Consider the following 13,674-nt stretch of genomic DNA (forward strand, 5'->3'; position numbering starts at 1 on the left):
TATGACCAGGAAATGCTTTCCAGCTTCCCCTCCCTGGACCACACCCCCCCTCCTTCCCCCATAACTCCCCCTTCCCGCCCTTTTCCAGTTATTTTTAACCCTCGCCGACACCTGACACCAGAGCGCGGGACCCAGGGCAGGTGATGGGCCTTGGCTGGAGAGGTGGGGTCTGCCGTTCCTTTTGGGTGCAGTGAGACCGATTGAAGCTAGACTGAAGGGGGAAGGGGGAGGGGGGACTGGGGCAGCGCCGCCTCGTCCGCCCCCAACATTCCCTCATGGCCTAAATATAACCCTAGTCCTGGGTGAGGTATGGGCGGGCGGGGAGGGTCTTCTGAGGCCACAAGTGGCTCCTCTCCCAACCCGTGGATTGGGAACCCCGGCATCATCCTCCCCACATATGACACAGCTGGCTAAGAACCAGAGGCTAAAGTCTTTTATTCTCCGCCGGCCCCATTCATTCCCCTGGCATAGAGCTCACCCTCCCTCCCCGCCTTCTCAGTGTCCGGGCCTACAGGAGGTGGCTCCGGAGGGCTCCAGGACGAAAACCCTCCGCTCTCCTCGCCTCCTAGCCGATTAAGACCCCCGTTGAGGGCAAAGGGTTAAGACCATCAATGATGATGATGATGATGATGGCATTTGTTTAGCGCTTACTATGTGCAAAGCTCTGTTCTAAGCGCTGGAGGGGGGTACAAGGTGATCAGGTTGTCCCATGTGGGGCTCACAGTGTTAATCCCTATTTTACAGATGAGGTAACTGAGGCTCAGCTAAGTGAAGTGACTTGCCCAAGGTCACACAGCAGACGTGGCAGAGCTGGAATTCGAACCCATGACCGCCGACTCCCAAGCCCGGGCTCTTTCCACTGAGCCACGCTGCTTCAAGGGGTGGGGAGTTGTGGGGAAGGAGAAGTTGGGGGAATAGGGCAGAAGGGGGAAGAGGAAGATTTTCTCTGACCTCGGGACAGTTCATCCTAGAAAACAGTTCTGAGGGGTGGCAGATGGGGGGATTGTGTTGGGGTAGCAAAGGAGGGGGTTGGGATTGTGTCTAGAGCTGGGACAGGCCCTGGTGGTTCAAGGGGTGGAATTTTGGCTTGTGAGGAGAGTCTGGGAAGGGGGCCTGTTGTATATAGTTGGGATAAACTGAGGCAGGGGAGATTTGGAGGGCACACTGAGGCACTTTGGGGGTGAAGCTTGTTCGGGGAAGTTGGGCTGAACTAAGCAGCTAGGACGGGCAGCATAGAGAGCTGCTTGGAATCCTGCAAGGCTGGGTGGTCCAGGGGCAGTGACCAAACCATCTGGACTGTGGGGGCATCTCTTCCACTCCACCACCCCCACCCCCAAGTGGTTCTCAGGCCCCAGCTCGGTCACCCGGATTTCTGTGAGTTCTTTGTCCAGAAGGTGGGTCTCCTGCTTTTTTAGGGGCCCATTTGCTCCTGTCCAGTCCTGGGGCACAACCAGTCAGCAGCCACCCTGTCAAAACCTTTCTTCCACTTGAAGCCCATCACGATGCCCACCCCGATTCTTGGGGGAAACTTGGGATCACTTTCCACCCCTTCTGAAATTTGTGTAGATGCTCCCGTCTCCCCCCCTCCCTAAGACAAAACTGGATCCTGTGCCCACCAAGAACCCACCCGGCTCTGGGGACAGCAGAAGGGACCCGTCCCCTAGCCTCCACCCGCCCATTGTCCAGGCCAGGACCCCAGGGACATTTTAATTCTTCTTCTATTTATTAAGCACTTACTGTGCACAGAACACCTCACGAAGTGCTTGGGAGAGTACAAGACAACAGAGTTGGCAGACACATTTCCAGCCCACAAGGAGTTTACGGTCTAGAGGGACTGTATTCCCGGACTAGCTGGATGCTTGTGTCCGAGGACCCGGGTCCCTCAGGTCCTTCTCCGCTGGACCCGTGCCCGCTGCCGCCGAAGCCTATTCTCATCCCTCTTCAGTGACCAGCCTGGCCCTAGAAGGACCTTCCTACTGACTTGACCTGTCTTGGTTGCCCACGAGCCTCTTCATTAAACAAAAACTCCACCCCATCGACTTTAAAGCCCTCGATCAGCTCACCCCCTCCTACACCTCGCTAGTCTCCTACTACAGTCCAGCTCCCACACTGGGCTCCTTTAACGCCAACCTACCCACTGTACCTCTAATTTGTCTGTCTCGCTGCCGACTCCTTGTCCGCATCCTGCCTCTGGCCTGGAATGCCCTCCCTCTTCTAGACACGACAGACCACCTCTCTCGCCACCTTCGAAGCCTTTTTTAAAAATCTCATCTCTTTTTTAATAGCATTTGGTACGCACTCACTCTGCGGCAGGCACCGTACTAAGCGCTGGGGTAGGTACAAGCTAATCGGATTGGGCACGCGGTCCCTGTCCCACATGGGGCTCACAGTCTTAATCCCCATTTCACAGATGAGGTGACGGAGGCACAGAGAAGTAAAGTGACTTGCCCAGGGTCACACAGCAGGCTAGTGGTGGAGCCGGAATTAGAACCCAGACCCGGGCTCTATCCACTAGACCACGCTGCTTCTCTAGGCCACATCTCCCAGAGGGCTTCCCGGATTATGCCCTCATTCCCGCTACTCCCTCTCCCTTCTGTGTCACCTATGTATTTGGCTCTATACCCTTTAAGCACTTGATTGATCGATTGATACGATACGATTGATTGATTGATATTCACCCCCAGCTCCACGAGAACATATATCCATATCTGTAATATATTTTAACGTCTGTCTCCCCCTCTAGACCGTGAGCTCCCCGCGGGCAGGGAACGGGCCTACCGACACTACTAATAATAACGATAACGATTCTGGTATTCGTTAAGCACTTACCATGTGCCAGACACTGTATTAAGCCCTGGAGTGGGTACAGGCAAATCGAATGGGACGCAGTCCCTGTCCCGCATGGGACTCACAGTCTCAATCCCCATTTTACAGATGAGGTACCTGAGGCCCAGAGAAGCGAAGTGACTTTCCCAAGGTCACACGGCAAACAAGTGGCAGAGCCGGGATTAGAACCCATACCTTCCGACGCCCAGGCCTGTGCTCTATCCGCTACGCCATACTGCTTCCCGTATTATATCGTATCATACTCTCCCAAATGCTTAGTACAGTGCTCCGCACACCGTAAGTGCTCGATAAATATCACTGGTTGATTGATTGAGCTAAGTCGGATGGAGTTGCCAGAGGGGACCAGAAATTGCGGATGAGGCCGGTCTCCTTTCCCAGGGGGGAGCCGGAATTTGGCTTGGCCTGGGGTTGGAGGCCCTCTAAGAGATCTCTTTGTGGGGGGGATTGAAATTTGGGGGAGCGGTTGAGGAGGGGATTGGGGGCTGGGCCGAGCGTGTTGTGCCCCGGTTGGACTATAACGTGTGCAGAGGCTATAATTCGGATGGGGTTCCCTCCACCTCCGTCTCTGCCAAACTCTCCAAACCTCGGCCTGCCTGCTGGATCTCCACAGACGATGCCAACGAGAGGGTGGAGGGGCCCGGGGGCAGCGGGCGGAGTTGGGCAGCCTCGGAGGAAGCCCGGGGGGAGAGACGCCACGGAAACGACCGACCCACACGGACCCGAAAGGCGCAGCCCGAGTGACCATTCCACCCCAGTCTCCGCCCCCCAGCCTCACACCTCCGTCACCAAATGCCTCCCCGCCAGCTCCTCGGCACCCCCTGTCCCGTGGCTCTCCATCAGCCCCCCGTTGACCTTCCCCTCCATGGGGGGCGGCGGCGGGGGGCAGCAGGGGCGGGTGCTGATGTGCCGGTACTGGCCCGGGTCCTCGCTCTCCGTCTCCCGGCGGTAGAAGTAGCTGAAGTTGGACACGATGACCGGGACGGGCAGGGAGATGGTCAGGACGCCGGCGATGGCGCACAGGGAACCCACGATCTTGCCCCCGACGGTCACTGGGCTCATGTCCCCGTAGCCCACCGTGGTCATGGTGACCACGGCCCACCAGAAGGCCTCGGGGATACTGGTGAAGTTGGTGTCCTCCCGGTCGGCCTCGGCGAAGTAGACGGCGCTGGAGAAGAGGATGACGCCGATGAAGAGGAAGAAGATGAGCAGTCCCAGCTCGCGCATGGAGGCGCGGAGCGTCTGGCCCAGGATCTGCAGCCCCTTGGAGTGGCGGGACAGCTTGAAGATGCGGAAGACCCGCACCAGACGGATGACCCGCAGGATGGCCAGGGACATGGCCGGCTGGCCCACCCCCCGCTGGCGGGCGAACTCCGTGCCCAGGGCCACGAAATAGGGGATGATGGCGATGAAGTCGATGAGGTTCATGACGTTCTTGAAGAAGACCGGCTTGCTGGGGCAGGCCAGCAGGCGCATCAGGAACTCGAACGAGAACCAGCAGATGCACACGGTCTCCACGGCGAAGAAAGGGTCGTCGAAGGGGATGCGGGGCGGTGGCGGGTGGGTGCCGTTGGCCCGGTGGGCGAGCTGGGGGGCGGTCGGGGCATCGTTAGAGCCGGGGAGCGGCCTCCTCGCCCTCCGCTCTGCCCTCGTCCTGGCTCCCGCCCCGCCGTGTCCCGGCTCTTCTCCCCTCAGGGAAACCTGGCTCCCCGTCCCTCCCGTCCCCATCAGGAGGGACCCTGACATCTTTTTCCCCTCATCCCATTTCGCCCCTCCCCTAGGGGAACTTTGCTCCCATCTCTCCCACCCCCCCGCAACTCGGGGACCCTGACATCTTCTTCCCCACACCCTGGCTTCTCCCTCTTCCCCAGGGACCCTGGTTCCCGTCCCCCCACAACCTCCGCGGGGACCCTGATGTCTTTTTCCCCACATCCCAGGTCTCCCTCTCCCCCAGGGACCCTGGGCGTCATCCCCCCCGCACCCACATTCCAACTGGTCTCCAATCCTCCTCAGGGACCCTGACATCTGTCACACTGCGTGAGGGTCTTTGGCATTATCCAAGAGAGAGAAGAGACGCAGCGTGGCTCAGTGTAAAGAGTGCAGGCTTGGGAGTCAGAGTTCATGGGTTCGAATCCCGGCTCAGCCACTTGCCAGCAGTGTGACCTTGGGCAAGCCACTTAACTTCTCTTTGCCTCAGTTACCTCATCTGTAAAATGGGGATTAAGACTGTGAGCCCCACGTGGGACAAGGTGATCACCTTGTATCCATCCCAGAGCTTAGAACAGTGCTTTGCACATAGTAAGCGCTTAACAAATATCAACACTATTATTATTATTATCCATCCCCACACGTTCTAGCTCACGCCCCCCAACTCTTCTCAGAGATCCTACCATCCATCTCCCCACAACTCAGTTCTCTCCCCAACCCCCTCGGGGACCCTATGGCCTGGTTCCCCTGGGCAGGCGGCCTGGGGGCAGGGCCGGAGGAGGGTTGCGCCGAGGCGGGAGGCAAGCCGCAGGTCATTTTACAGCAGGGCAGGAGTTTCCTCAGCACGGGGTTGACACGCGATCACATTACACGTGTGAGGCTGACGCCCGCCTGGGGAGACACACGCTTTCCAGGCCTCAGATAGCCCAGGGGGCCACGGACCCTGAGAACTCGGTGGTCACCGGAGAGCTGGGCCCCAGAGACCTCCAGGATCCCGGGGGACTGGGGACCCTTGAGACCCCGGGGGCCCCAGGGGCCTGGGGACCTAGACACCTTGGTGACCCCTGGGAGACTGAGGATCCAGAGACGTCGGTGACCCTTGGGGGACTGGGGACACGGATACCTCGGTGACCCTCGGGAGACTGGGTAACCAGAGACCTTGGGCGAGCCCGGGGAGGGTGGGGAACCAGAGACCTTGGTGACCCCTGGTGACTGAGGATCCGGAGACCTCAGTGACTCCTGGAAGACCGGGAACCTGGAGACCTCAGTGACGCCTGGTGATTGAGGATCTGGAGACCTCAGTGACCCCTGGGAGATCAAGGACCCGGAGACCTGGATGACCCCAGGGGGTTGGGAACCTGGGGATCTCGATGATCTGGGGATCCAGGGATCACAGGGCTCCCAAGAGGCCGAGACTGGAAGCGAGGAGAGAGACAGGGGAGAGCTCAAGGACTGGACAGCCGGGGTCAACGGAGACTCTCAGAACTGTCCGGGCCGCCTGTGGTCACCCCACCCATCCCCCTGCCTCTCAGCTGGCTGGCTCCTATTCCATCCTGGCTGCTAAAAAGCACTACCCCAAATCCCTCCTGCTGCAGGGTTGAGAAGCAGCATGGTGTAGCGGATAGGGCACAGGCCTGGGAGTCTTATTTTATTTTGTAAATATGTTTTCTTTTGTTGTCCATCTCCCCCTTCTAGACCGTGAGCCCGTTGTTGGGTAGGGACCGTCTCTATATGCTGCCAACTTGTATTCCCCAAGCGCTAAGTACAATGCTCTACACACAGTAAGTGCTCAATAAATACGACTGAATGAATGAATGAGTCAGAAGGTCACGAGTTCTAATCCCGGCCCTGCCAATTGTCTGCTGTTGTGACCCCGGACAAGGCACTTCACTTCTCTGGGCCTCAGTTAACCTCACCTGTAAATTGGGGATCGAGACTGTGAGCCCTGGGTGGGACAGGGACTGTGTCCAACCGGATTTGCTTGTATCCATCCCAGGACTTAGTACAGTGCCATGCACATAGTAAGAGCTCAACAAATACCATAATTATTATTATTATCACTTTCTTCCAAGGAGATGAGAGAGCAGCGCGTCCCCTCCCCCAGGAGTCTGGGGGAGCAGCTGGGAGGGCCCAGGCAGAGGGGGTGAGGGCAGCGGGTTGCCACCCCCCAGGAGACCTCAGAGTCTCTCCTCCTACCAAGCCCAACCCCGCTCCTGACAATGCAGCGGGATGGATTGAAGTTTGACTATTCTGGGAGGACTTTCTGGGTGGTGGGTGAATGCATACAGTAAGCACTCAGTAAATACGACTGATTGATTGATTGAGCCTGCGGGAGGGAGAGGATGGGGACGGGTGATGTCTCCCTCAACCGATCAAACGTATTTATTGAGCGCTGTGTGCAGAGCACTGTACTAAGCACTTGAAGTGTACAATATAAGGAAGTTGGTAAACATGATCCCTGCCCACAGTGAGCTTACTCTATCGACTGGGGAGCTCGCCCAGGGGAAAGGGAGCAACGTGCGAATCCTGACCCTACAGAGACACTGATTCCAGGAAGATCTCAGGAAGGATTTGGGTGAGTTGAGAGTAGGGATGGTTGCTTGGCATGATGTGCTCTCCCTAAGACTCTCTCAGGAAACGCTCTCTCTGTGGAAGCAGCAGGGCCTAGTGGATAGAACACAGGCCTAGGAGTCAGAAGGACCTGGGTTCTAATCCCGGCTCTGCCGCTTGTCTGGTGTGTGACCTTGGGCAAGTCACTTCACTTCTCTAGGCCTCAGTTCCCTCATCTGTAAAATGGGGATGAAGACTGTGAGCCCCATGTGGGACCTTCCTCCCTTCAAGGCCCTACTGAGAGTTCACCTCCTCCAGGAGGCCTTCCCAGACTGAGCCCCTTCCTTCCTCTCCCCCTCATCCCCCTCTCCATCCCCGCCATCTTACCTCCTTCCCTTCCCCACTGCACCTGTATATATGTATATATGTTTGTACATATTTGTTACTCTATTTATTTATTTTACTTGTACATATCTATTCTATTTATTTTATTTTGTTAGTATGTTTCGTTTTGTCCTCTGTCTCCCCCTTTTAGACTGTGAGCCCACTGTTGGGTAGGGACTGTCTCTATATGTTGCCAACTTGTACTTCCCAAGCGCTTAGTACAGTGCTCTGCATACAGTAAGCGCTCAATAAATACGATTGATGATGATGATGATGGTGACAGGGACTGTGTCCAACCCAATTTGCTTGCATTCACCCCAGAGCTCAGAACAGTGTCTGGCACAAAGTAAGCGTTTAACAAATACCACAATTATTATCATTATTATTGTTGTTATTAGGAAAAGGAAAGCCCATCCCCAGTCTCCTCTGGTTGTCCCCCTGAAGCAGCAAGAAAATGGCTCAGTGGAAAGAGAACAGGCTTGGGAGTCAGAGGTAACGGGTTCTAATTTCAGCTCTGCCACATGTCTGCTGCGTGACCTTGGGCAAGTCACTTAACGTCTCTGAGCCTCAGTTACCTCATCTGTAAAATGGGGATTAAGACTGTGAGCCCCATGTGGGACAGCCTGATCACCTTGTATCCCCCCAGCGCTTAGAACAGTGCTTTGCACAGAGTAAGCACTTAACAAATGCTGTCATTATGTATTTATTACGGAGATTAGACTTTGGGGAGAACTTCCTGATGGAGAAAGGATGATCAGAGAACAGATGATTTGTATGGATATGTACATAAGGACAGATCCAAAATTCATTTTCACATCCGTCTCCCCCTCTAGACCGGGACTTCCTTGTGGGCAGGGAATATGTCTAGCCACTCTGTTGTACTGAACTTTCCCAAGTGCTTAGTACAGTGCTCTGCACACAGTAAGTGCTCAATAAATATCACTGATCAATTGCTCAGAAGGTAGCGTCTCCACCACCATGGCCAGAAAGATCCCTCTGGGGAGCAGAAAACGTTGGGGACATTTCCCTCCAGCTGTGATTCTGATCCTGCAGCAAGTCAGATTTAGGTTAGATTTTAAGGGAACTCCCCATCCTGGGGGATGTCCCAGACTGAGCCCCTTCCTTCCTCTCCCCCTCGTCCCCCTCTCCATCCCCCCCATCTTACCTCCTTCCCTTCCCCACAGCACCTGTATATATGTATATGTTTGTACATATTTATTACTCTATTTATTTATTTATTTATTTTACTTGTACATATCTATTCTATTTATTTTATTTTGTTAGTATGCTTGGTTTTGTTCTCTGTCTCCCGCTTCTAGACTGTGAGCCCACTGTTGGGTAGGGACCGTCTCTAGATGTTGCCAATTTGTACTTCCCAAGCGCTTAGTACAGTGCTCTGCACATAGTAAGCGCTCAATAAATACGATTGATGATGATGACGATGATGAGAGCAAGAGCAGCCAGGAAGCATCTGTTTCCCCAGGCATCTCTGAGGAGGAGAAACAGCCCTTGACTGAGCTGGGCCAGAGGAGGAGTCAGTCGGCATGGAGGCAGGGGAAGGGATGGGATGGCCTTGGAGGGAGCTCGGGAGGCCAGGCCCCAGAGCTGTCGGGGCTTCTAGTCTAACACCGAGGTTGGTGGTCAGGATACTTGGTCCTCACAGCTAGGGCTTCAAAGCCTTATTGAAGGGACATCTCCTCCAAGAGGCCTTCCCTGACTGAGCCCGTCCCCCCCTCCAAGTCCTCTTTTCCCACTCCCTTCTGCACGGCCCTGACTTGCTCCCTGTATTCATCCCCCGTCCCAGCCCCACAGCACTTACGTCCGTATCTGTCATTTATTTCACCTGTAGACCGTAAGCTCTCTGCGGGCAGGGAATACGTCTGCCGATTGTTCCACTGGACTCTCCCAAGCGCTTAATACAGTGCTCTGCACCCGGGAAGTGCTCAATAAACACAATTAACTGACTGACAGACATAGCCCCGCCTCTGGGCCCCACTGGGTGAGAGAGGGACGACGCAGGAGCCGGCCGGGGCTGGAGGTGAGGAGGAGGAGGAGGAGGGGGGCAAGGAGGCTGCGACCCCGTGACCCTCGGGGTGTGAGGGGAGAGCTGGGGACAGGGTCCACGGGGTGGGGAAGCGGGGTCCCAGGGAGGACCGCCTCACCGTCAGCAGCCCGTCCCGCTCATCCCGGAAGTCGGGCAGCGTCTCGAGGCAGAAGACGACGATGGAGATGAGGATGACGAGGACGGAGACCACGGCGATGACCCGGGCGGCCTGCGAGCTCTCCGGGTACTCGAAGAGCAGCCAGACCTGGCGGGGGAACGGGTGACGGGGCAGCGGGCGCTCCGCCTCGGGCGCAAAGCCCTCGTCCTCCCGGAACTTGGCCAGGGCCTCGTCCCCGAGCTGGTAGAAGTGCAGCTCCTCCAGGAAGACGTCCAGGGGCACCTGGGCCGGGCGCCGCAGCCGCCCGCCCGACTGGTAGTAGTAGAGGACGGCGTCGAAGCTGGGCCGGTGGCGGTCGAAGAAGTACTCGCCGCGCAGGGGGTCGTAGTAGGGACCCCGGCGGCCCGGGTCCCCCAGCAGGGTGTCCGGGAAGCGGAGCAGGGTCTTGGCCTGGGTCTCGAACCTCAGGCCGGACACGTTGAGGACCAGGCGCTCGCAGCAGCCGCGGCGCGGGCACCCGGGCGGTGCCCGCTTCTCCATGGCTCGGCCGGTGGCTGGCTCCCGCCGGCAAAGCGCCCCCCCCCCGCCCCCCGCCCCGGCTGCCCTCACCCCATGCCCGCCGGCACGGCCCACCTCCGCCCCCCACTCCGCCCTCCCCCGCCGCCCCCCGGCCGCTTCCCACCTCCCCCATCTGGGTCGGGTGTCCAGTTCCTGGGAGGCCGTGGGGACCTGGGGGGCGTGCTAAAAATAGCCCAGGAGGACGGGACAGGGGGAGGGGGTGCCAGCTGTTGACCACGGACGAAGGGGGGGTCGTGGCGATGGCAGGGAGAAGAGGGAGAGAGGGAGGATGCCCCCTGTTGGGGGCAAAAGAGAAGAGGCAGGAAGAAGAGGAGAGCTGGTCAGTCAGTCAATCGTATTTATTGAGCGCTTACTGTTTGCAGAACACTGTACTTAACACTTGGGAGAGGACAGTATAACAATATAAGAAACACATTTCCCTGCCCACAACGAGCTTACAATCTAGAGGGATAGTAACACTTGTTCATTCAATCACATTTACTGAGCGCTTACTGTGTGCAGAGCACTGCACAAAGCGCTTGGGAAGTACAGGTTGGCAACGTATGGAGACGGTCCCTACCCAACAACGGGCTCACAGTCTAGAAGGGGGAGACAGACAACCAAACAAGTGGACGGGTGTCAAGACGTCACGCAGTGGGTCGCAGACTGTACTAAGCACTGGGATACATACGCAATGATCAGGTGAGACCTTCATTAGGCTCATGGGTTAAGTAAGAGGGAGAACAGATACCGAATCCCCCCGTTTTACAGATGAGGAAACTGGTGCACAGAGAAGTTAAGTGGCTTATCCAAAGTCGCACAGCAGGCAAGTGGCAGAGTCGGGATTAGAACTCAGGTCTTCTGGCTCCTAGGCCTGGATTCTCCCCACTAGGCCACGCTAATTCCCCAGAGAATGGGAGGACCGGACTGGGTGGATCAGGGTTGGGGAGGAAGGGATTGGATAGGGAAGAGGAAGTAGCATGGCCCAGGGGAAAGAGCGTGGACCTGGTGCATGACCTTGGGCAAGTCACTCGAGTTCTCTGTGGCTCAGTTATCTCATCTCTAAAACAGGAATTCAGACTGTGAGCTCCATGTGGGACCCAAACTGCGTCCAACCTGGTGATCTAGTCTCTACCCCAGAGTTTAGTACAGCGGCTGGCACGTACTAAGTGCTTAAAAAATACCATTAAAAAACACCAAACCAAAAAACAGGAAGTAGAAGTAGAATGGGGGATCAGGAGAAGCACAAAAAGAGGATAGTGGGGAGGGCGGGATTGGAGGGATATAGCAGAAGTGAGGAGGTTCTGTGCATGGAGGGTCAGGTGAGGGAGACGGGATTGGACGGGGAGTAATGGGCTCCCTCAGGGAAGCAGCATGGCCTAGTGGACAGAGTACATTCTTGGGAGTCAGAGGACGTGTGTTGTAACCCCGGCTCCGCTACTTATCCGCTGTGTGACCTTTGCCAAGTCCCTTCACTTCTCTGTACCTCGGGGATCTCATCTGTAAAACGGGGATTAAGACTAAGCCCCATGTGGGACATGGACTGTGTCCAACCTGATTACCTTGTATCTAGCCTAGTGCTTAGAACAGTGCTTGGCATATCGGAAGTGCTTAACAAATGCCATTATTATCATTACCTCTGGTTTGCTTTGGACCCATTTGGAGAGAGGGGCTGCGTTGCCTCAAGCTGCTTTGTGGGCCTCTGGGTTTATGCCTCGCCCTGAATCTCACCCACCCATATGGATTTCCGGGGTGAAGCCCGAGACCCATCTCCCACCACCCTCTCACCCTCACTGGTGAAAGGAGGAAACCGTGCTCAAGCTGCTACATGGAGGGCCATACGGAGCTCTTCAAACTTTGAACTTTGGAAGTCCCGGGCAGGTAGTCAACCTGAGAGCCCGGCCACTGAGCAAACTGGTTTCAAAATTGTTTGTTTTCTGCACTATGGACGTTTTATCGGATTTGAGAGTAGAATTTGTGTGTGTGTGTGTGTGTGTGTGTGTGTGTGTGTGTGTGTGTGTGTGTATGGGGTGGGTGTCTCCCCAATTGTGAGCTCCTTGAGGGTAGGACCTATTAATTTTCACTGTATTTTTTTTCCAGTGCCAAGCTCAGGATTTGGCCCACTGCAGTATATAATATTTCTAGTGATGATGACGGTGGTCCGCGACTATCTCTGTTCAGGAGGCAATGCCCCGGGGGGCCGGAAGGCCAGGTGGTGGGTTTTAGTACTTACTCTTACGGCTCACATGCTCTGTGACTCAATGGCCAGATACCACCCTCTCTGGGCATCACTTTCCCAGTCTGTAAAACTCCAACACCAACCAACCGGTCTTTCAGACTGGGGCCAGGGGGCGGGAAGGCAAGCCAAGCCCAGAAGGAAGGAAATAGGCTTGCGGACCTGAAAGCGGGAGAACAATTCAAGGTTTTTCTTAAAAACATCCAAAACAACACAAAAACACCTTTATTTAAGCACTTACTATGTGCCAGGCACTGTACTAAGCGATGGGGTAGATATAAACTAATCATGTTGGATTAGTTTATGTTGGACAGTAAGCGCTCAATAAATACGATTGAATGTTGGACACAGTCCACGTCCAATCATATTTATCGAGCACTTACTGAGTACAGAGTATTGTACTAAGCACTTGGGAGAGTACAATATAATCAATCAATCAGTCGTATTTATTGAGCGCTTACTGTGTGCAGAGCACTGTACTAAGCGCTTGGGAAGTACAAGTTGGCAACATATACAGTCCCTACCCAACAGTGGGCTCACAGTCTAAAAGGGGGAGAGAGTGAACAAAACCAAACATACTAACAAAATAAAATAAATAGAATAGATATGTACAGGTAAAATAGAGTAATAAATATGTACAAGCATATATACATATATACAGGTTCTGTGGGGAAGGGAAGGGGGTAAGATGGGGGATGGAGAGGGGGACGAGGGGGAGAGGAAGGAAGGGGCTCAGTGTGGGAAGGCCTCCTGGAGGAGGTGAGCTCCCAGCAGGGCCTTGAAGGGAGGAAGAGAGCTAGCTTGGCGGATGGGCAGAGGGAGGGCATTCCAGGCCTTTCGGGGGGTCGCGTAACTAGTTATTGATAAATAAGTTATTGATATGTTCAGAAGTGCTGTGGAGTTGAAGGAAGTGTGAATAAAAGGTGCAAATCCAGGCCCAGGGGGCATGCAGAGTGGAATGGGAGCAGGGAAATGAGGGCCTAGTTGGAGAAGGCCGCTTGGGACTCACAGTCTGAAAGATGAGGTTACTAAGGCACAGAGAAGCGACGTGATTTGGCCACCATCGCACAGCAGATAAGTGGCAGCGTCGGAATTAGAACCCAGGGCCTTCTGACTGCCAGTCCTGCGCTCCAGGGGTCCTTCAGGTTCTCCTCCCCACCCCACTGCAAAGTCAGGTAAACTGAGGCCCTGAGAGGCCAGGGTCGGGGCAGGGGAGCCCACCGACGCCCTGGT

The 13,674-nt window shown here is 55.6% G+C and overlaps 1 protein-coding gene across 1 annotated transcript; it reads right to left on the reverse strand.

The window, feature by feature from the left end:
• Positions 1-3,618: 3,618 nt before the first annotated feature.
• KCNA7 (potassium voltage-gated channel subfamily A member 7) lies at positions 3,619-10,187 on the reverse strand. The gene is made up of 2 exons (XM_038752003.1): positions 9,648-10,187; positions 3,619-4,431 (listed from the first exon to the last, which is right to left on the reverse strand). Exons 1-2 carry the CDS (start codon positions 10,185-10,187, stop codon positions 3,619-3,621), a joined length of 1,353 nt encoding a protein of 450 aa, XP_038607931.1.
• Between the last annotated feature and the right edge of the window lie 3,487 nt (positions 10,188-13,674).

The sequence above is a fragment of the Tachyglossus aculeatus genome, chromosome 10 (assembly GCF_015852505.1).
Source record: "Tachyglossus aculeatus isolate mTacAcu1 chromosome 10, mTacAcu1.pri, whole genome shotgun sequence".
In the NCBI taxonomy this organism is placed as follows: domain Eukaryota; kingdom Metazoa; phylum Chordata; class Mammalia; order Monotremata; family Tachyglossidae; genus Tachyglossus; species Tachyglossus aculeatus.

Bases quoted from the DNA above. Each gene is read 5' to 3' on its own strand.
- KCNA7 (XM_038752003.1), bottom strand. From the start codon at position 10,187: ATGGAGAAGCGGGCACCGCCCGGGTGCCCGCGCCGCGGCTGCTGCGAG. The intron at 4,432-9,647 runs GTGAGGCGGTCC...ACCGCCCCCCAG, and splicing joins AGCGGGACGGGCTGCTGACG to CTCGCCCACCGGGCCAACGG.